The sequence below is a fragment of the Ornithorhynchus anatinus genome, chromosome 1, assembly GCF_004115215.2.
Source record: "Ornithorhynchus anatinus isolate Pmale09 chromosome 1, mOrnAna1.pri.v4, whole genome shotgun sequence".
Classification (NCBI taxonomy): domain Eukaryota; kingdom Metazoa; phylum Chordata; class Mammalia; order Monotremata; family Ornithorhynchidae; genus Ornithorhynchus; species Ornithorhynchus anatinus.
In genome coordinates, this window is record NC_041728.1 from 181,860,850 (window position 1) to 181,883,444 (window position 22,595).

The 22,595-nt window shown below is 57.5% G+C and overlaps 1 protein-coding gene across 3 annotated transcripts in view; it reads right to left on the minus strand.

Annotated features, from left to right (window-relative positions):
* The window catches only part of PTPRN (protein tyrosine phosphatase receptor type N), a 48,847-nt gene that overhangs the window by 20,075 nt on the left and 6,177 nt on the right, over nt 1–22,595 (minus strand). Inside the window, exons 3-16 of one of the 3 annotated variants that reach the window (XM_029064289.2) lie at nt 22,271–22,384; nt 18,233–18,329; nt 17,545–17,698; nt 15,175–15,466; nt 12,515–12,631; nt 12,148–12,185; nt 10,842–11,092; nt 9,229–9,315; nt 5,989–6,068; nt 4,935–4,999; nt 3,800–4,054; nt 2,630–2,845; nt 1,992–2,139; nt 366–439 (exon numbers count right to left, since the gene is read on the minus strand). In XM_029064289.2, coding sequence (XP_028920122.1) covers nt 366–439; nt 1,992–2,139; nt 2,630–2,845; nt 3,800–4,054; nt 4,935–4,999; nt 5,989–6,068; nt 9,229–9,315; nt 10,842–11,092; nt 12,148–12,185; nt 12,515–12,631; nt 15,175–15,466; nt 17,545–17,698; nt 18,233–18,329; nt 22,271–22,384 — 1,988 coding nt within the window. Of the gene's footprint in view, nt 1–365; nt 440–1,991; nt 2,140–2,629; nt 2,846–3,799; nt 4,055–4,934; nt 5,000–5,988; nt 6,069–9,228; nt 9,316–10,841; nt 11,096–12,147; nt 12,186–12,514; nt 12,632–15,174; nt 15,467–17,544; nt 17,699–18,232; nt 18,330–22,270; nt 22,385–22,595 lie in introns of all 3 variants that reach the window. The other 2 variants (XM_029064279.2, XM_039913526.1) reach the window with 2 other exon arrangements.

Below are 22,595 nucleotides of genomic sequence, written 5' to 3' on the forward strand. Positions count from 1 at the left end.
GCCCCACGTGGGACAACCTGATGACCTTGTATCTCCCCCAACGCTTAGAACAGTGCTTGGCCCATAGTAAGCGCGTAACAAATACCGTCATTATCATTATTATGCTCTGCACACAGTAAGCGCTCAATAAATACGATTGAATGAATGAATGAATGACCGTTACGGGGCTCGATGAATAGGATCGTTGGATCGATCGATGGACTGACCGTCGCCTGAGGGGTATCTGGGGTTTGGGGAAGCGGGGTGGGGGGAGAGGAATTTGGGGGGCCGCGGGCCGGGTGTTGAGTTGGGTGGAGGGAGGTGGGGGGAAGGGGTCGGGGTGGGGCAGGAGGTCAGAGGTCAGGGGCCGGGGCGAGGCCGCTCACGATGGGACTGGCGTTGATGTAGTCGCTGTGGGTCGGGCTGCTCTCCACCTTCAGCTTGATGCGCACGTGGTCATCTGCGGAGACCCCCGGCCCCCGGTCATCCACAAAGCCTCCCGGCCCCCCGATCCCGCAACCCGGACGTTGAGGCTCCCGAGGAAGGGGCGGGGGGGCTCGTGTCCTCGCCGGGGAGGTCACGGCCAGAGTCGAGGACCAACAGCCCCCTCCCCTATAGCCTCCCAGTCCTCCTGGCCTTCTCCTCCCCCCCCACCCAGTGTGGCTCAGTGGGCTTGGCAGTCAGAGGTCATGGGTTCAAGTTCCGGCTCAGCCGCTTGTCAGCCGTGGGACTTTGGACAAGTCACTTCACTTCTCTGAGCCTCAGTGACCTCATCTGGAAAACGGGGATGAAGACTGGGAGCCCCAGGGGGGACAGCCTGATCACCGTGTATCCCCTCCAGCGCTTAGAACAGGGCTTTGCACATAGTAAGCGCTTAACAAATGCCATCATTCATTAACCATCCTCTCCCAAGCACTCAGTACACTGGAAGCGCTCCATAAATATGATTGTTTTTCTATCGTCCGCTCCCAAGCGCTTCGTCCAGTGTTCTGTACACAGTAAGCGCTCCGTAAATACGATTGATTGACTATTGCTCTGTCGTCCGCTCCCAATCGCTTTGTCCAGTGTCCTGCACACGGTAAGCGCGCCATAAATGCGATTGAACAAATGAGTGAAAGAAAAGTGGGATTCCGGGCCCTGCTTAGGCAGTGTGGCTCAGTGGAGAGAGCCCGGGCTTGGGAGTCAGAGGACTTTATAATAATAATAATGTTGGTATTTGTTAAGCGCTTACTATGTGCCAAGCACTGTTCTAAGCGCTGGGGGAGATACAAGATCATCAGGTTGTCCCACTTGGGGCTCACAGTCTTCATCCCCATTTTCCAGATGAGGTCACTGAGGCACAGAGACGTGAAGCGACTTGCCCAAGGTCACACAGCTGACATGCGGCGGAGCAGGATTAGAGCCTACGACCTCTGCCTCTCCAGCCTGGGCTCTTGCCCCTGAGCCACGCTGCTTCTCAGGGGTGGGGTTCTAATCCCCCCCGCCATTTGTCTGCTGTGCGACCTCGGGCGTGTCACTTCCCCTCCCTGGGCCTCGGTTCCCTCATCTGGAAAATGGGGATAATAATAATAGTATTGGTATTTGTTAAGCGCTTACTACAGGCAGAGCACTGTTCTAAGCGCTGGGGGAGATACAGGGCCATCGGGTCGTCCCACGTGAGGCTCCCGGTCTTCACCCCCATTTGACAGATGAGGGAACTGAGGCCCAGAGAAGTGAAGACACTCGCCCACGGTCACACAACTGACAAGCGACAGAGCCGGGATTCGAAGCCATGACCTCTGACGCCCAAGCCCGGCCTCTTTCCACGGGGCCACGCTGCTTCTCTGGGCTTCTCTCTGCTTCTCATTTCTCCCGGATGAAAGCCCGGGAGCCCCCCGTGGGAGAGTCTGATGACCCTGTACCTCCCCCAGTGCTCGGAACAGTGCTCGGCACCTAGTAAGCGCCTAACAAATGCCATCGCCATCATCGGGCGGGGGCAGCCCGGGGGCGGGGGGCGGGGGGCGGTCACTCACAGGGCACAGAGTCGGGCAGCCGGTTCTTCTTGAGGTTGGCGGGGCCTTGGGCCACTTTGCAGGAGTTGGGCTCCGCCTGGTAGCCACACAGGGCTTGCCATTCCTGAGCCAGTCGGCCACGGTTTTTCAAGTGGTCTTCCATGTACGCCTTGGCCCAGGGGTGGGAGAGGGGGAAACCGAGTCACGGGAGTCCCCTCCTCACTCTTCCCCTCCCCCCAGCTCGAGGACACCACCCCCCGTCCCGGTCCGTCCCCTTCTCTCTCCCAAATGCTTAGCAGAGTGCTCTGCACGGAGGAAGCGCTCAGTAAATATGATTCTACGGATTGATTTCACCTCTACGCCGTCAGCTCCACGTGGGCAGGGACCTCGCCTGCTAATTCTGCTGTACCGTCCCCTCCCGAGCGCTTAGGACAGTGCTCCGCACGTAGTAGGCGCTCACTAAGCACCGTGGATCGACTGAGAGCCGATCCTCTGGACCGTGAGACCGTCGTGGGCGGGGAACGTGTCTGCTTATTGTTGTATCGTCCTCTCCCAAGCGCTCGGTACAGTGCTCTGCACACGGTGAGCGCTCAATAAGCGCCGGGGATGGACCGACTGGTTTCCGGGAGCCCGGCCTCCACCCGCCCCGGCCCTCGCACCAGGATCATGTGTCCGGTGGAGATGTCCATGTTGGCGGGCGCGGGCTCCTCGCCCCAGGACGGGGTGCTGCTGTGGGAGCTGGGGCTGGGCTGGGCGGCGTCGCTGAACTGGGAGGACACGCTGCTCACGCGGGACGTCTCCCCCGGGGGGCCCTCCGTCCCCGCCGCCCCCCGGCTGAACAGAGACTTGGCTGCCATGTGCTGGCGGCACAGCTCCTGCGACAGGGGACGGGGACAGAACCGGGGGCAGGGCAAGGGAGGGGTCGCCGCGCTCCCCGGGGGCCGGGGGGCCGGGGCCTCGCCGACCCCCGCAACGCGCCCGCTCGGCATCCCGTCCCCCGGACCCAACGCCGCTCCCTTGGCAGTGACTGGGCCCCGATCCACCCTCTGGTCCGGCCTGGTGCTCCCAGTTCCCCCAGCTCCCGCAGCTCCCCCCATCCCAGCTCCTCCCAACTCCTCCCCGCTTCCCCCCTCGAGCGCGGGCCTAGTCCTCCCGGCTCCCCCAGCTCCCCCCAGCCCCAGTCCTCTCTGCTCCCCAGATTCCCTCCCCCCCAGTCCTGGGCCCTGTGCTCCCAGCTCCTCCCAGCTCCCCCAGTTCCTCCCAACCCCAATCCTCCCCGCTCCCGCAGCTCCCCCAGTTCTTCCCAACCCCAATCCTCCCTTCTCCCAGTTGGCCCCCGGACCTGGGCCCAGACCTCCCAGCTTCTCACTGCTCTCTCTGCCCCTCCAGTCCTGGGTCCAGACTTCCCAGCTCCTCCCTGTTCCCCCAGCTCTCCCAGTTCCTTCCAACCCAATCCTCCCAGCACCTCCCAGCTCCCCCCGGTCCCAGGCCCAGACTTCCCAGCTCCCCCAGCTCTCCCAGTTCCTTCCAACCCCAATCCTTCCAGCTCCTCCCAGCTCCCCCCGGGTCCCAGGCCCAGTCCTCCCAGCTTCTCATGGCTCTCCCTGCTCCTCCAGGTCGGGCACCAGGCTTCCCAGCTCCTCCCTGCTCCCCCAGCTCCCCCAGTTCCTTCCAACCCCAACCCTCCCAGTTCACCCCAGTCCTGGGCCCAGACCTTCCAGCTCCTCCTTGCTCTCCCAGTCCTCCCCAACCCCATTCCTCCCAGCTCCTCCCTGCTCCCCCAGTTCCTTCCAACCCCAGTCCCCCCAGCTCCCCCAGCTCCCCGTTACCTGGTACTCGAAGGTGGTGTCGGCGGAGGCGGCGGCCCCCTCGGGCCCCAGCCCCGCCAGGCGGTCCTTGCGACGCCCGTGGCCGTGGCGGCGCTGGGCCAGGGCCACGGCCACGGCCACCACCAGCCCGGCGGCCCCCGCCACGCCCACCAGGGTCAGCGCCACCCAGCGCGGCCCGGGAGCCGGCCCGGGCGGGCGGCCCAGGCCCGGGCCCGGGGCCGACGCCGCCGAGGCCACCGCCGACGGCTCCTCTCGCTGGGGTCCGCGTGGCGGGGGGCGGGAGGGGACAGGGAGGACGCGTCGGTCGCGGGACCCGGGCCCACCCGCCACCCACCGACGCCCCGGCCCCCGCACCCGGAGATCCCGGCTCTCCCTCCTTTGGCTCCCGCTCCCCCGGTCTCCCGCCCTCCGACCCCGGGGCCTGCACTTGGACCGAAGAGTCCGTCTCCCTAACGATAATATTAATCGTATTATTCATTTTATTATTAGCAATAATATCTTTAATAATGAAATTATTATTATCGTGGGTGCGTTAAGCGCTTTCTAGGGGCCAGGCGCTGCATTGAGCGCTGGGGGAGATACGAGGTCATCAGGTGGGACCCGGCCCCTGGCCCGCGTGGGGCTCCCAATCTAAAGGGAAGGGTGAACGGGTATTGAAGCCCCATTTTGCGGACGAGAGACCGAGGCCCAGAAAAGCGAAGGGACTTGCCCGAGGGCACCCGGCAAGATCACCGGGGACTAGGACCCGGGTCCTCCACCTCACGCTCTTTCCGCTAGACCCCCACCCCCTCCCCCTCCATTCCCATTCCAGAATCCCACGGACCCAAGGAGGTGGGCTGAGAGGACTGGGGCAGGGGAAGGATTTGGGGTTATAATAATCGGGTGATCTGTGAAGCGCTTACTTTGTGCCAGGCACTGTACTACGCGCTGGGGTGGAGACAAGCAAATGGGGCTGGACCCAGTCCCTGTCCCACGTGGGGATCCCAGCCTTAAATCCCCATTTTCCCGATGAGGGAACCGAGGCCCAGAGAAGTGAGGTGACTCGCCCAAGGTCACCCAGCAGACAAACGGCGGAGCCGGGATTAGAACCCACGTCCTCCGACTCCCAGGACCGCGCTCTTTCCACTATAGATACCTGGCCCACTCCGGTCTGCATGATCTGGAAACCCGCCTCTGCCTCCAGCTCTGATTTCACCAGTCCTGTAAGGTCAAACGGGAGAGAGACAGAGACACAGAGACACAGAGAGACAGAGAGAGAGATACAGAGAGAGAGAGAGAGAGAGCCCCTCAGGGGAAAGGTCTCTTGGAAATGGAGAGAGTGGGGGTCAATTCGGTGCTGGATGAGGGGAATAATAATAATCGCGGTATCTGTTAAGCACTTATTATGTGCCAGGCACTGTATTAAGCGCCGGGGCGGAGCCGAGCAAATCGGGTTGGACGCAGTCCCTGTCCCACGTGGGGCTCCCAGTCTCCATCCCCATTTTCCAGATGAGGGAACCGAGGCCCAGAGAAGTGAGGCGGCTGGCCCACGGTCACCCCGCAGCCAAGGGGCGGAGGCGGGATTGGAACCCACGTCCTCTGACGCCCATGCCTGTGCTCTTTCCGCCGAGCCGGGCTGCATTTATGAAGGACTTACTACCTGCCAGGCACTGTACTAAACGCTGAATGATAACGATGATGATTAGAGAAGCAGCGTGGCTCAGTGGAAAGAGCCCGGGCTTGGGAGTCAGAGGTCGTGGGTTCGAATTCCCACTCTGCCACTTCTCAGCTGCGTGACTGTGGGCAAGGCAATCTGTGGGCAATCTGTTACCGATTTGTCCATTCCAAGCGCTTAGTCCAGTGCTCTGCACATAGTAAGCGCTCGATAAATACTATTGAATGAATAAATGAATGAAAGGCACTTCACTCCTCAGTGCCTCCGTTCCCTCATCTGGAAAATGGGGATGAAGACCGGGAGCCTCACGGGGGCCGACCCGATGACCCCGTATCTCCCCCAGCGCTTAGAACAGTGCTCGGCGCCTAGTAAGCGCTTAACAAATACCAACGTTATTATCAATGATGATGATCGTAATGAGTCAAGCGCTTCCTATTGGCCAAAGCAACGATGATAGCCCTCCTCATCGGAAGAACGGTATTCGTGAGGCACTGACTCCGCGCAAGGCGCTGTACTAAACGCCCGGGCTACTCACCGGCCTGCTGGGTGACCTCCGCCAGGGACAGGTTCTGCTCGTTGTGCCGGACTCTGAAGGTGACCGCCGGGCCCACCACGCTGCGGACAGATGCCGCCCCCCCCGTCAGCGCCGGACCCCGGAGAGGATCAGGCCTGGGCCCCGCCGGGGAGGGCCCGGCTGCCTGGGCCTGGCCGGGGGGCATTATCGCTGTGAGAGTCACCGTTAATATAATAATAATGATAATGTTGGTATTTGTTAAGCGCTTACTATGTGCAGAGCACCGTTCTAAGCGCTGGGGGAGATACGGGGTCATCAGGTTGTCCCAAGTGGGGCTCCCAGTCTCCATCCCCATTTTCCAGATGAGGTCACTGAGGCCCAGAGAAGTGAAGTGACTTGCCCACGGTCACACAGCTGACAAGTGGCAGAGCCGGGATTCGAACCCATGATCTCTGACTCCCAAGCCCGGGCTCTTTCCACTGAGCCACGCTGCTTCTCTATATCAATCCTATTATCACACAACCAGAAAAGTCCCGATAAGGGTAATTGGGAAGCGCTTACAAGGCGCCAGGCCCTGGACTGAGCGCTGAATTATAATGATACTGGTGTTTGTCAAACACTTACTATGTGCCGGGCACTGTACTGAGCCCTGAATAATAATAACGATGAGGATATTTGTGAAGCATTTAATATAATAATAAAGTTGGTATTTGTTAAGCGCTTACTATGTGCAGAGCATCGTTCTAAGCGCTGGGGTATAAAGGGTCATCAGGTTGTCCCACGTGAGGCTCACAGTCTTCATCCCCATTTTACAGATGAGGTCACTGAGGCACAGAGAAGTGAAGTGACTGGCCCACAGTCACACAGCTGCCAAGTGGCGGCGCTGGGATTCGAACCCATGACCTCTGACTCCCAAGCCCGGGCTCTTGCCACTGAGCCACGCTGCTTCTCTATGTGCCAGGCACTGTGCTAAACCCTGAAGAATAATAATAATGATATTTGTGAAGCATTTAGTATGTGCCAGGCACTTGTACTAAGTGCTGAGTAATAATACTTGTGAAGCACTTACTATAGCCAGGCACTGTACTAAGCGCTGAATAATAATAATAATAATAATAATGATATTTGTGAAGCACTTTGTGTCAGACACTGTACCAAGTGCTGAATAATAACAATAATGAAAATAATGACATTTGTGAAGCATTTAATATGTTCCAGGCACTGTACTAAGCCCTGAATAATAATAATAATGACATTTGTGAAGCATTTAATATGTTCCAGGCACTGTACTAAGCCCTGAATAATAATAATAATAATAATGATAATAATGACATTGTGAAGCATTTAATATGTGCCAGGCACTGTACTAAGCCCTGAATGATAATAATAATTATAATGATATGTGTGAATCACTTACTTTTTGTCAGGCACTGTATTCAGTCCTGAATGATAATAATATTTGTGAAACATTTACTTTGTGTCACCCCCTGTGCTAATTACTGAATAATAATAATAATGGCATTTGCGAAGGACTTACTTCATGCCGGGCACTGTATTGGGCACTGAATAATCATCATCATCATCATCATCATCATCATAATGATATTTGTGAAGCCCTTACCATGTTCCAGGTACTGTATTAAGCACTGAATAGTAATCATCATCATCATCATCATAATGATATTTGTGAAGCCCTTACTATGTGCAAGGCACCGTACTAAGCGCTGGGGTAGATATCATGAAATCAGTCCCCTTCCCACATGGGGCTCACGGTCTCCATCCCCATTTTCCAGAGGAGGGAACTGAGGCTCAGAGAAGTGAAGCGACTCGCCCAAGGTCACACAGCAGACAAGTGGCGGAGTCGGCATGAGAACCCGGGTCCTTCTGACGCCCAGGCCCGGGCTCCATCCTCTACACCATGCGGCTTCTTAATAGTATTTGTGAAGCGCTTATCGTGTGCAAGGCGCTGTACTAAGCGCTGAGGTAGATACCGTCTAATAATAATAACAACAGTAATGGCATCTGTGAAGCACTGACTATAGTCAGGCACTGTACTAATCGCTGAATAATAATAATAAATAATATTTGTGAAACATTTATTATATGCCAGTCACTGTACTAAGCCCCACCGGGGCTCACCGTCTTCATCCCCAATTGACAGAGGAGGGAACTGAGGCTCAGAGAGGTGAAGTGACTTGCCCACAGTCACACAGTAGACACGCAGCATAGCTCAGTGGGAAGAGCCCGGGCTTGGGAGTCAGAGGTCGCGGGTTCTAATCCCGGCTCTGCCCCTTGTCAGCCGTGTGACTGTGGGCATGTCCTTTCACGTCTCTGGGCCTCAGTGACCTCATCTGGAAAAAAGGGATGAAGACTGGGAGCCCCACGGGGGACCACCTGATGACCTCGTATCAGAGAAGCAGCGTGGCTCAGTGGCAAGAGCCCGGGCTTGGGAGTCAGAGGTCAGGGGTTCGAATCCCAGCCTCTGCCACTTGTCAGCTGGGTGACTGTGGGCGAGTCACTTCGCTTCTCTGGGCCTCCGTGACCTCATCTGTCAAATGGGGATGAAGACCGGGAGCCTCACGTGGGACGACCCGATGACCCTGTATCTCCCCCAGCGCTTAGAACGGTGCTCTGCACGTAGTAAGCGCTTAACGAATACCAACATTATGATTATTATTATTACCCCAGCGCTCAGAACAATGCTTCGCCCATAATAAGCGCTTAACAAATACCATCATCATCATTATTATTCTTATTAAAATGGGGATGAAGACTGTGAGCCCCACGTGGGACGACCTGATGACCTCGTATTCCCCCGGCGCTTAGAACAGTGCTTGACCCATAGTAAGCGCTTAACAAATACCAACGTTATTATTATTATTATTCCCCCGGCGCTTAGAACAGTGCTTGACCCATAGTAAGCGCTTAACAACTACCAACGTTATTATTCTTATTAAAATGGGGATGAAGACTGTGAGCCCCACGTGGGACGACCTGATGGCCTCTTATCTCCCCCAGCGCTTAGAACAGTGCTTGGCGTATAGTAAGCGCTTAACAAATACCAACATTTATTTTATTTATTTTGAACGTGACGGAGCCGGAAGGAGAACTCAGGTGTTTCTGCCTCCCGGGCCCGGGCTCTGCCCAGTAGGCCGCGCGGCCTCCCCGGTTAGCCCGGGCGCCGGGTTCGAGGGCCCCTCCTAGCCCACCTCGCCCCTTCCCCCCCACCCCGTCCCACTCGGCGGTCCCCCCCCTTCCCACCTGATGTTGATGAAGCTTCCGGAAGAGAGGTGGACGTGAGCAGCCAGCAGCTCCAGCAGCCGGACCCCCGCCGCCAACCCTAGGGGCCTGGGGAGCCAGCGGCCGGCGGGCCGGGCGGAGGAGGAGGGACACAAGAAGAAGAAGAAGCAACTCATTCGTTCATTCGTCCATTCGATGGCATTTATCGAGCGCCTACTGTCAGCCGAGCCCTGTACTAAGCGCTTGGGAGAGGACCGTTCGACAGTAAAGAGGCACGGTCCCCGCCCACGGCGTGCCGGCGGTCTAGAGACGAAGTCAAGGAGCGTGTCGGCCCACTCGGTCGGATTGGACTCACCCAAGCGCTTAGTACAGTGCTCGGCACGTAGGAAGCGCTCAGTAAAGATCACCGATCGATGGATTTGCCGTTCCCCCGGAGTGTAAGCTCGCTGTGGGCGGGGGACGTGTCCGCCCACTCTGTTGGATTGGACTCTCTCAAGCGCTTGGTGGTAAATGATAATAATAATGATGATGGCATTTGTCAAGCGCTTACTATGTGCCAGGCACTGTTCTAAGCGCTGGGGGACACAGAAGATAAGACACGAGGTACAAGATAAGAGAAGCAGCGTGGCTTAGCGGCAAGAGCGCAGGCTTGGGAGTGAGAGGATGTGGATTCTAATCCTGTGAGCCCGTCCTCGGGCAGGGACGGTCTCTATCTGTTGTCGAATTGTCCATTCCAAGCGCTTAGTACAGTGTTCTGCACATAGCAAGCGCTCAATAAATACGATTGAATGAATAATCCCGCTCCACCACTTGTCTGCTGTGTGACCTTGCGCAAATCACTCAAGTTCTCTGAGCCTCAGTTATTCCATCTGCCAAATGGGGATGAAGACCGGGAGCCCCACGTGGGACAACCTGATGACCTTGTATCTCCCCCAGTGCTTAGAACAGTGCTTGGCACAAGTAAGCACTGAACAAATACCATCATTATTATTATTATTACGGGGTCAGCAGGTCGGAGGCAGACCCCGTCCCACGTGGGGCTCTCAGTCTTCACCCCCACTTTCCTGATGAGGTCACTGAGGCCCAGAGAAGGGAAGTGACTGGCCCAAGGTCACACAGCGGACAAGTGGCGGAGCCGGAACGATGATAATAATAATAATATTGGTATTTGTTAAGCACTTACAACGTGCCAAGGACTGTTCTAAGCGCTGGGGGAGATACAAGGTGATCAGGTTGTCCCACGTGGGGCTCACGGGCTTCATCCCCATTTTCCAGATGAGGGAATTGAGGCCCAGAGAAGTGAAATGACTTGTCCAAAGTCCCAAAGCTGACCAGGGGCGGAGTCGGGATTAGAACCCACCACCTCTGACTCCCAAGCCTGTGCTCTTTCCTAAGCCACCTGAGAATCCAGGTCCTTCTGACTCCAGGCCCGGGCTCTACCCGCTAGGCCCCGCTGCTTTTCAGGGAACCTGTTGACTGACTCCGTTGTACCGTCCTCTCCCAAGCGCTCAGTACAGAGCCGGATGCCGCCGATCGGTTAGAAGGCTGGAGCCCAGAGCCTCGGTTTCCCCCAAAGGGTCCCCTGACCTGGCCGCCCCCAGGCCCACCCTCTCCTCTCCCTCCCAAGGTCTCACGTTTGGTCGGTGACGATGTAGCCGTACTCCTCCACCGGGCGAGGCGCTGGGGGCCGGGGAGCCCGGGGGCCGCCGCGGTCCGGCGGGGGGCTCTTCTTCTCCAGCGGGACGGGCTCGGCCGGCGGGGCGGTGGGAGCCGGAGCGGCCGAGGGGGCCGGGGCCGTGGAGTTGGGCTCCTCCGGCTCCCGCCTTGGGGTGGTGGGGGCCGAGATGGTCCCGGGGTCACCGTGCTGCATCTCCCCCTCCATGGCCTGCTGTGGTGGGAGACGACGGAAACCTGACGCTTTATAATAATCATCATCATGAGGGCATTTGTTAAGCGCTTACTAGGTGCCGAGCACCGTTCTAAGCGCCCCCCGTGGGGCTCCCAGGCTTCATCCCCATTTTCCAGGGGAGGTCACTGAGGCCCAGAGAAGGAAGTGGCTCGCCCAAGGTCACCCAGCAGACAAGCGGCGGAGCCGGGATTAGAACCCACATCCCCCGACTCCCAAGCCCGGGCTCTTTCCGCTAAGCCGAGCCGCTTCTCCACCCTCATCGGGCCCCACGTCCTCACCCGCCACCGGGCTAGGGATTGACGCCGAGGTTGGGGGACGGGAGATAATAAGAATAGTAATAATTGTGGTTGTTTGTTAAGCGCTCACTATGTGCCAGGCACTGTACTGAGCGACAGGGTGGATACAAGCGATTCAGGTTGGGCCCAGTCCCTGCCCCACGTGGGGCTCACCGTCCTCATCTCCATTTTCATAATAATAATAATACTAATGATATTTGTTAAACACTTATTAGGTGCCAAACACTGTTCTAAGCACTGGGGGGGAATACAAGGTCATCGGGTTGTCCCACGTGGGGCTCACAGGCTTCAGCCCCATTTGACAGATGAGGGAACTGAGGCCCAGAGAAGTGAAATGATTAGAACCCAGGTCCTTCTGACTCCCAGGCCCGGGCTCTATCCATAGTAAGCGCTTAATAATTTTTTAATTTTTGAATGGTATTTGTTAAGCACTTACTGTGTGCCAGGCACTGTACTAAGCGCTGAGGTGGATACAAGGAAATCGGATTGGACACAGTCCCTGTCCCACGTGGGGCTCACAGTTTTCCAGGTGAGGGAACTGAGGCTCAGAGAAGCGAAGCCATTGCCCCACGTCACCCAGCAGACGGGTGGTTGAGCCGGGATTAGAACCCATGACCTTCTGACTCCCAGGCCCGGGCTCTACCCAGTAGGCCATGCTTTAGTCCTCTCGCAAGCGCTTAGGTCAGTGCTCGTCACACAACAAGTGCTCCGTAAATGCGATCGAGCGAATCCTACCTTCTGGGTCTCCCCGGCGGCGGCATCTTCGGAACCCCCTGTGGGAGAATAATAATAATAACCACAATAATGTTGGTATTTGTTAAGTGCTTACTGTGTGCCAAGCACTGTTCTAAGCGCTGGGGGGGATACAGGGTCATCAGGTCGTCTCACGTGGGGCGCACAGCCTTCACCCCCATTTTCCAGAGGAGGGAACTGAGGCCCAGAGAAGTGAAGTGGCTGGTCCAAGGTCGCCCAGCTGAGAGGTGGCGGAGCCGGGATTAGAACCCACGTCCTCTGACTCCCAGGCCCGGGGGGCTAGCGAGGATTCCCACCTCATCCCCACCCCCGGGGTCACCGGGGGGGGGGGTCTCCCCCAGCCACTCACCCGGGGCCGTGTCCGGCGGCAAGAGCTGCAGGAGGGTGGACAGGATGACCAGCTGGTCCTTGGTCAGTTCCACCCCGGGGCCCGCGGTCCTGGATGTCGGATTCTGAGGGAGCGACCCTGCGGCGGGGGAATCCATCAGTCAGTCGGTCGTATTTACTGAGCGCTTCCTCTTAATAGTAATAATCGGGGCATTTGATGAGCGCTTGTTATGTGCCAGGCCCCGTCCTGAGCGCGGGGGTGGATGCAGGCCGGGTTGGATCCAGTCCCTGGCCCACGTGGGGCTCACAGCGTCGACCCCCATTTTACAGATGAGGGAACTGAGGAACGGAGAAGTGAAGTGACTCGGCCAAGGTCGCACGGCAGACAGAGGGCGGAACCGGGATTCGAACGCGGGTCCTGATGACTCCCAGGCTCGGGCTCTGCCCACTAGGCCGTGCTGCTTATTGGGTGCAGAGCACTGGACTAAACGCTTGGCGGAGGATGATGGAATTCTCCACACTGGACCCCCCATTTTACAGGTGAGGAAACTGAGGCTCAGAGGAGTAAAGGGACTTGCCTTAGGTCATATGATAATAATAATAATGATGGCATTTGTTAAGCGTTTACTATGTGCCAAGCACTGTCCTAAGCTCTGGTGTGGGCAAGTCACTTCGCTTCTCTGTGCCTCAGTTACCTCATCTGTCAAATGGGGGTTAACTGTGAGCCTCACGTGAGACGACCTGATGACCCTGTATCTCCCCCAGCGCTTAGAACAGTGCTCTGTACATAGTGAGCGCTTAACAAATACCAGCATTATCATTATTATTATTATTACAAGGTATTCAGGTTGTCCCACGTGGGGCTCACAGTTTTTAATCCCCATTTTACAGATGAAGGAACTGAGGCACAGAGAAGTGAAGTGACTTACCCAAAGTCCCACAGCTGACAAGGGGCGGAGGCGGGATTAGAACCCACGACCTCTGACTCCCAAGCCCGGGCTCTTCCCACTGAGCCACGCTGCTTCTCGTAGGAAACTGGGCTGAGCCCGAATGAGAACCCCGGTCTTCCGACTCGCGGGCCCGGGCTCTTTCCACCAGGCTGAGAAGCGGCATGGCCTAGTGGGTAGAGCCCGGGCCTGAGACTCAAAAGGACCTGGGTTCTAATCCCGGGATCGCCACTCGTCCGCTGTGTGACCTCGGGCAAGTCACTTCTCTGAGCCTCAGTTTCCTCCTCTGTAAAATGGGGATGGAGACCGTGAGCCCCATGTGGGACGGGGACTGCGTCTAAATTGATTAGCTTGTAATCTACTCCCGCGTTCGGTACAGTGCCTGGTACATAGTAGGCGCTTAACACATAGCAGCGTGGCTCAGTGGAAAGAGCCTGGGCTTCGGAGTCAGGGGTCATGGGTTCGACTCCCGGCTCTGCCACTTTGCAGCTGTGGGACCGTGGGCGAGTCGCTTCACTTCTCTGTGCCTCAGTTCCCTCATCTGTAAAATGGGGACGGAGACTGGGAGCCTCACGGGGGACAACCCGATGACCCTGTATCTCCCCCAGCGCTTAGAACGGTGCTCTGCACAGAGTGAGCGCTTAACGAATACCTACATTATCATTATTATGATGATGATGTGATGAGCTTCTAGTTTAGAGGGGGAGTCGATTCCTTCAACGACTCTCCTACCCCAGGTTCCCTTCTTCCGCCTCACAGCATTTCTGTCCATATCTCTAATTTATTTATTTATATTAATGTCTGCCTCCCCGCCCCGCCCAGACTCGTTGTGGGCAGGGAACGCGTCTGCTTATTGTTGTATCGAACTCCCCCCAGCGCTTAGTACAGTTGTCCACACACAGCGCTCCATAAATACGATGGAATGAATGCTTTTGGGTGGGGATTGGGATACAGCATGATCCAGTGGCTAGATAATAATAATAATAATTATTATTATGGTATTGGTTAAGAGCTTACAATGCGCTGAGCACTGTTCTAAGCGCTGGGGTGGATACAAGGTCGTCAGGTTGTTCCACGTGGGGCTCACAGTTTTAATCCCCAATTTACAGATGAGGTCACCGAGGCCCAGGGAAATGAAGCGGCTTGCCCACGGTCACCCAGCCGACAAGGGGCAGAACGTGGATTCGCACCCATGACCTCTGACTCCCAAGCCCGGGCTCTCTCCACTGAGCCACTCTGGGGACGAAGACCGTGAGCCCCACGTGGGCCAACCCGATGACCTCGTACCTCCCCCGGCGCTTAGAACGGTGCTCGGCCCATAGCCGGCGCTTAACAGAGACCATCGTGATTAGAGAAGCAGCGCGGCTCAGTGGGGAGGGCCCGGGCTTGGGAGTCAGAGGTCATGGGTTCGAATCCCGGCTCGGCCACTTGTCAGCTGGGTGACTCTGGGCAGGTCACTTCACTTCTCCGGGCCTCAGTTCCCTCATCTGGAAAATGGGGATGAAGACCGGGAGCCCCACGGGGGACCACCTGATTCCCCTGTGTCTACCCCTGCGCTTAGAACGGTGCCCGGCACGTAGTAAGCGCTTAACAAATACCAACGTTATCATTACTAGTAGTAAGTGCTCGGCGAGTGCCAGCGCTTAGAACAGTGCCCGGCCATAGTAAGCGCTTGACAAATATCATTATTACCGTGATGATGATGACCTCGACGATTTTTATTGGATGGAGTTACCTGGTTGGCGGGCGGAGGGCGGGGGCCGCCGGGCCGGGGTCCTCCCCTGCGGGCCGGGACCCCTCCGGCCGCCCTCCCCGGGGCTCTCCGGACCACCCCCGGCCGGGGGCTGCCCCCTCTTCCCGCCGTCTCTGCCTCGATGGCCCCGCGGGGCCGGGGGGGACAGGTAGAGCAACCCCACGTCTGGTTCTGGGGGGGCCCCGTAGGAAGGGCCCGGATAAGACCCCAACAGGGTCTTGGAGGAGGCCCTGCCGAAGACGGGAGGGGGCTCGGCCTTGGGAGGCCCCCCGAACTGTAGAGAGAAGGAGACGACAATTATAATAATAATCGCGGTCTACGCGAAGCCCTTACTGCCCGTCCCGAGCGCTGGGGTGGATCCGAGCGCATGGGGTCGGACGCAGGCCCCGTCCCTAGTGGGGCTCCCTAGAGCCCGGGCTTGGGAGTCAGAGGTCATGGATTCGAATGTCGGCTCTGCGACCCGTCAGCTGTGGGACTGTGGGCCAGTCGCTTCACTTCTTTGGGCCTCAGTGACCTCATCTGGAAAATGGGGGTGAAGACTGGGAGCCTCACGTGGGACACCATGATTCCCCTGTCTTACCCCAGCGCTTAGAACAGTGCTCTGCACGGAGTAAGCGCTTAACAAATGCCAACATTATTATTTGCCAGATGAAGCGACTGAGGCCCGGAGAAGTCAAGCGACGCGCCCGAGGTCACCCGGCAGACGAGTGGCGGAGCGGGGATTTGAACCCGTGACCTTCCGACTTCCCAGCCCGGGCTCTAGCCGCTAGGCCACGCTGTTTGTAAAGACGGGGGTCGGGGGGCGAGGGGGAGTCTTGCCCTCGGGGGGCTCGGCGCCTTCTCCTCCCCTGCCGACCTCAGGCTCCATCACCCCGGCGGTCCAAATCGCCCGTGACGTCGATAATAATGCTAATAGTATCCGTTAGACGCTTACTATGTGCCAAGCCCTGTTCTAAGCGCTGGGGCAGAGACAAGGTCATCAGGTTGTCCCACGTGGGGCTCGCCGTCTTCATCCCCATTTGACAGATGAGGTCACTGAGGCCCAGAGAAGCGAAGCGGCTGGCCCGAGGTCACACGGCAGACGAGCGGCGGAGCCGGGATTCGAACCCACGTCCCCTGACTCCCAGACCCGGGCTCTTGCCGCTGAGCCACGCTGCTTCTCCGCCTCGAGCATGGATGGGGGCCGAGCACCTGCTGAAGGGGGAGCACTGTGTGCGGAGCACTGCGCTGACCTCTTGGGAGAGTACGGTCAGGTTTAACTGTTGCGTCGAGAAGCGGCGTGGCTCAGTGGCAAGAGCCCGGGCTTGGGAGTCAGAGGTCGTGGGTTCGAATCCCGGCTCCGCCCCCGGTCAGCGGTGCGACTCTGGGCAAGTCGCTTCGCTTCTCTGGGCCTCAGTGACCTCACCTGTCAAATGGGGATGAAGATCGTGAGCCCCACGTGGGACAACCTGATGACCTTGTATCTCCCCCAGCGCTTAGAACAGGGCTTGGCACATAGTAAGCGCTTAACAAATACCATCGTCGTCATCGTCATATATCATCATCATTATTATTAAGGAGCTGATAGCGTGGCTCAGTGGAAAGAGCCCGGGCTTGGGAGTCAGAGGTCATGGGTTCTAATCCCGGCTCCGCCGCCTGTCAGCTGGGTGACTGTGGGCAAGTCACTTCACTTCTCCGGGCCTCAGTTCCCTCCTCTGGAAAATGGGGATGAAGGCTGGGAGCCCCACGTGGGCCAAGCTGGTGACCTCGTATCCACCCCAGCCCTTAGAACAGTGCTCGGCACATAGTAAGCGCTTAGCAAATACCAACATTATTATTATTACTGTGTGCGGAGCACTGTTAAGCGCTTGGGAGAGCACAACCCAGTAGACCGACCCCCGCCCTCAAGGGAGCTGACAGTCTAATGATAATAATAATAATAATGATGGCATTTGTTAAGCGCTTACTATGTGCCGAGCACTGTTCTAAGGGCTGGGAATGATACGAGGTGATCAGATTGTCCCACGTGGGGCTCCCAGTCTTCATCCCCATTTTACAGATGAGGGAACTGAGGCCCAGAGAAGTGAAGTGACTGGCCCTAAGTCACACAGCTGACAGGCGGCGGAGCGGGAATTTGAAGCCATGATCTCTGAGTCTCCAGCCCGGGCTCTTTCCACTGAGCCACGCCGCCTCAGTCTAGGGGGAGCAGGGCACTGGACCGAACGCTCGGGAGAGCACAACCCAAGTAGACGTGAAGCCAGGAGGTCCCGATGTAGGGGGAGGGATGGAAGGGGGAACCCAGGTGTAGGCCTGAGGTTAGGGTGACCCTCCCTGACCCCTGACCCCCGGCCCGAGGTGGGACGTCGAACTCACCTGGTGGAACAGGTAAGGCTGCAGCAGCAGGTTTTCCAGGAGCGGAGGGAAGAGCGCCGGGCCTCCTCCGGCCGGGCCCGGGACCCCCGCTCCCGCCCGCCCGGCCGGACCCCGCCACCCCCGGGGGACGGCGGACCTCCTGGAGGCGGCCGACCTGCGGGGACAGGCCGGACGGCGGTGAGGTCGAGGCAGGGAGGCCAGCGGACGAGGACCAGAGGCCGGCCGGAGGGTCGGGAGTCGGGGGGGGTGGGAGGGGGTGGGAGGCCGCCCCGTTGTCGCACGGGGGAGACCCTTCCTCTTCCGCGGGGGACCTCTCGGAGCTGCCTCGACCGCCCGCGTGCCCGAGGAAGAGGACGGCTGGAGGTGACCTTGGGATATCTAGCCCGGGAGCCCGTCGTTGGGTAGGGATTGGCTCTCTCTGTGGCCCGGCTGTACTTTCCAAGCGCTTAGTCCAGTGCTCTGCCCACGGTAAGCGCTCAGTAAATAGGATCGAACGAATGGATGAATCGCCCCGTGCTAAGAGCGCTGCGCTAACTGCTTGGGAGAGCGCACCCCAAGGGACAGGAATCCGTGCCCTGGCCTGGGGTTCGGAAGGCCTCCGTTCTTCCCCCCGGCCCCCTCCCTCACCCCCGGGGGGTCCCCCTTGCCCCCCACCCCCCGGGAGTCCGGGGTGGGAGATGGGCCTTACCTGTCCCCGGAGCCGGGATCTGGTGGGGGGAGGCGGGGAATACGCTCCAGCTCCTGGGAGATGACCAGCTGGGTGAGATCATCCTGCCAGGATAAGCCTGGGGGGTCGGAGGGAGAGGGGTGGGTCACAGCAGGCGGAGGAGGGAGGTGGACCCCCGGGGCCTGACCCACTGGCGGCCCATCTTAATAATAATAATAATAATGTTGGTATTCGTTGAGCGCTTACTCTGTGCAGAGCACCGTTCTAAGCGCCGGGGGAGACACGGGGTCATCGGGTTGTCCCACGGGAGGCTCCCGGTCTTCATCCCCATTTTCCAGATGAGGGAACTGAGGCCCAGAGAAGTGAAGTGACTCGCCCACAGTCCCCCAGCTGACAAGGGGCGGAGCCGGGATTCGAACCCATGACCTCTGACTCCCAAGCCCGGGCTCTTGCCACTGAGCCACGCTGCTTCTTAGTAATAATAATAATAATAATAATAGTGATATTTGTTAAGCGCTTATTATGTGCCAGCCACCCTTCTGAGCGCTGGGGGAGATAGGAGGTCATCAGGTTGTCCCACGTGGGACTCCCGGTCTTCACCCCCATTTTATAGATGAGGTCGCCGAGGCCCAGAGAAGCCAAGTGACTCGCCCAAAGTCCCACGGCTGACCGGCGGCGGAGCCGGGATTGGAACCCACCACCTCTGACTCCCAAGCCCGGCCTCTGTCCACTAAGCCATAATAATCAGGGGATTTGTGAAGCGCTTCCTATGTGCCCGAGCACCGTTCTAAGCGCCGGGGGAGATACGGGGTCATCGGGTCGTCCCACGTGGGGCTCACGGGCTTCGTCCCCCTTTTACACATGAGGGCACCGAGGCCCAGAGAAGTGAAGCGGCTCGCCTAAGGTCACCCAGCAGGCAAGTGGCAGAGCCGGGATTCGAACCCACGACCCTCGGACTCCCAAGCCCGGCCTCTTGCCACTGAGCCCCGGCTGCTTCTACTAAGCGCCGGGGTGGATACGATCAAATCGGGCTGGACACAGTCCCTGTTATTTATTCATCCCTTCAATCGTATTTATTAAGCGCTCACTGGGTGCAGAGCGCTGTACCGAGCGCTTGGGAAAGTACGGTACGGCAAGAGAGTGACGATCCCTGCCCTCAACGGGCTCACAGTCCAGAGGGGGGCGAAGACAGACCTCAAAACGAGAAAAACAGACATCGCAATAAACAACCGGTCCGGTAATGCTATTTATGGAGCGCTCACCGTGTGCGGAGCACTGTACTAAGCACTGGGGAGAGCACGGTACAACAGACGGGCACGTTCCCTGCCCTCAGCGAGCTTCCCACTCCCCCACAGGCCTGATTTCCGATCCTGAGCTCTGCCCATGGGGCCACCCTGCCTCCTCTCTTCCCCCTCGTCCTCCGCGTCTCATCTCTCCCTCCGACCTGGGGTCGGTGGGTGACGAGAGAGTCGTTCGTTCAGTGGCATTTATGGAGCGCTCACTGGAAATGTGGCTACCAGCTCCGTTGCAGGCTAGCGGAGATAGCCCGGGCCCGAGGACCCGGGTTCTGATCCCGCCTCTGCCCCGTGGCTGCTGGGTGACCCTGGGCCAGTCACTTCTCTGGGCCTCATCTAGAAAACGGGGATGAAGACGGGGTCAGGGCCTGTGTCTGCTCATTGTGGGAAGGGATCTGATTGCCTCTATTGCTGTATTGTACTTCTCCAAGCGCTTAGTACAGTGTTCTGCACGCAGTAAGCGCTCAATAAATACGATGGAATGAAGGCAGAGCACTGTACTAAGCGCTTGGGAGAGGACAGACCCCTGGCCCACGTCCTGCCCTCCCTCCTCAGATCGGACAGTGACTCGTCCTCGTTTCTAAAGCCCTACTGAAGGCCCACCTCCTCCAAGAGGCCTTCCCTGACTACGCCCCCCCCTTTTCCCTCAGCGCTAAGAACAGTGCCTCGCACATAGTAAGCGCTTAACAAATGCCATTATTATTATTATTCCTCTTGTCCCTCTCCCTTCCGCATCGCCTCGACTCACTCCCGTCCTTCCACGCACCCCACCCAGCCCCACACCACTTAGGTCCACATTCCTCATTTAAGAGCCCGGGCTTGGGAGTCCGAGGTCGTGGGTTCTAATCCCGCCTCTGCCACTCGTCAGCTGGGTGACTTTGGGCGAGTCACTTCACTCCTCTGGGCCTCAGTGACGTCATCTGGAAAATGGGGATGAAGACCGGGACCCCCTCCATGGGACAACCCGATCACCTTGTATTTACCCCAGTGCTTAGAACAGTGCTTGGCACATAGTAAGCGCTTAAGAAATACCATCATCATTATTATTGTTCTTATTTTTAATTTCTCTTCATGTCTGTCTCCCCCTCTAGGCTGTCAGCTCTCTGGGGGCAGGGATGTGTCTGATGTTCTGTTGCCTCTCCCAAGCGCTTAGTACAGTGCTTTTCACACAGTAAGTGCTCAATAAATATGATTAATAATAATAATAGTGTTGGTATTTGTTAAGCACTTATTATGTGCAGAGCACTGTCCTAAGCACTGAGGTAGATACAGGGTCATCAGGTTGTCCCACGTGGGGCTCCCAGTCTTCCTCCCCATTTTCCAGATGAGGTCACTGAGGCCCAGAGGAGTGAAGTGACTTGCCCACAGTCCCACAGCTGACAAGTGGCAGAGCCGGGATTCGAACCCATCGTGATAATAATAATAATAATAATAATGAATAAAATGATGGATATGTACCTAAGTGCTATGGGGCAGGGAGAAAGGGGAGGAGCAAAAGGAGCAAGTCAGGGCAACGCAGAAGGGAGAGGGAGATTTCTCTCTCACACGGGGTTCCCAGGCTTCATCCCCATTTTCCAGATGAGGGAACTGAGGCCCAGAGAAGTGAAGGGACTTGCCCAAGGCCACACAGCTGACAAGTGGCAGAGCCGAACCAGGAGCGGTGTGCCCTAGTAGATATAGCCAGGATGAGAAGGACCTGGGTTCTAATCTGCTGTGTGAAGCAGCATGGATTAGTGGAAAGAGTCCGGGTTTGGGAGTCGGAGGTCATGGGTTCGAATCCCGGCTCCGCCACTTGTCAGCTGGGTGACCGTGGGCGAGTCACTTCGCTTCTCTGGGCCTCGGTCACCTCATCTGTATAATGGGGATGAAGACTGTGAGCCTCACGTGGGGCAACCCGATGACCCTGTATCTACCCCAGCTCTTAGAACGGTGCTCTGCACAGAGTAAGCGCTTCACAGATACCAACATTATTATCTCCGGGCCTCAGTTCCCTCATCTGGAAAATGGGGATGGAGACCGGGAGCCCCACGTGGGACAGGGACAGGGTCCAACCTCATTTGCTTGGACCCACCCCAGCGCTTATACAGGGCCTGGCACAGAGTAAGCGCTTCTAATCCCGACCCCACCACCTGTCGGCTGTGTGACTGAGGGTGAGTCCCTTCACTTCTCTGGGCCTCAGTTCCCTCATCTGTAAAATGGGGAGTGAAGACTGGGAGCCTCACATGGGACAACCTGACGACCCTGCATCTCCCCCGGCGCTTAGAACAGTGCTCTGCACGGAGTAAGCGCTTAACAAATGCCAACATTATTCTCTGGGCCTCAGTGACCTCATCTGGAAAAGGGGGATGAAGCCTGGGAGCCTCACGTGGGACAACCTGACGACCCTGCATCTCCCCCGGCGCTTAGAACAGTGCTCTGCGCGGAGTAAGCGCTTAACAAATGCCAACACTATTCTCTGGGCCTCAGTGACCTCATCTGGAAAATGGGGATTAATTGTGAGCCTCACGGGGGATAACCTGATGACCCTGCCTCTCCCCCAGCGCTTAGAACAGTGCGTTGCACATAGTAAGTGCTTAACAAATACCAACATTATCATTATTATTATTATTAATAATAATAAACACGACAATTATTATTATCGTTAGGGTTCTTTTGGGGGGGGGGGGAACGACACACCCGACAGAAGCATGGATCCCAGCCCCCTCCCACACCTCCCCCCTCCTCCTCCTCCTCCTGGGGGTCCCCGCCCGACCCGGGATTTGACCTTGAGCCATGAGCTGCTGCAGGACGTCTTGAAGGCGCCGCAGGACGGGAGAGGTCACCTGGAGGATGGACCGTGACCCCCCTGGGCCCACCTGGCATTGCCCAAACAGACCATCTGGGAGATAGAAGAATAATTAAATGCTAATATCGATCGATGAATCACAAATCATTGATATTACCAATAAAAAATAGCAACCAAATAGTATTAATAATAATAAAAAAACTGAGAAGGCAGAGGCTGAGACCCACCCCCCCCCCCCCCCCCCCCCCCGGCCACTAACCACCAGATTGACAATGATAATGGTGGGATTGATTTAGGGTGTTTT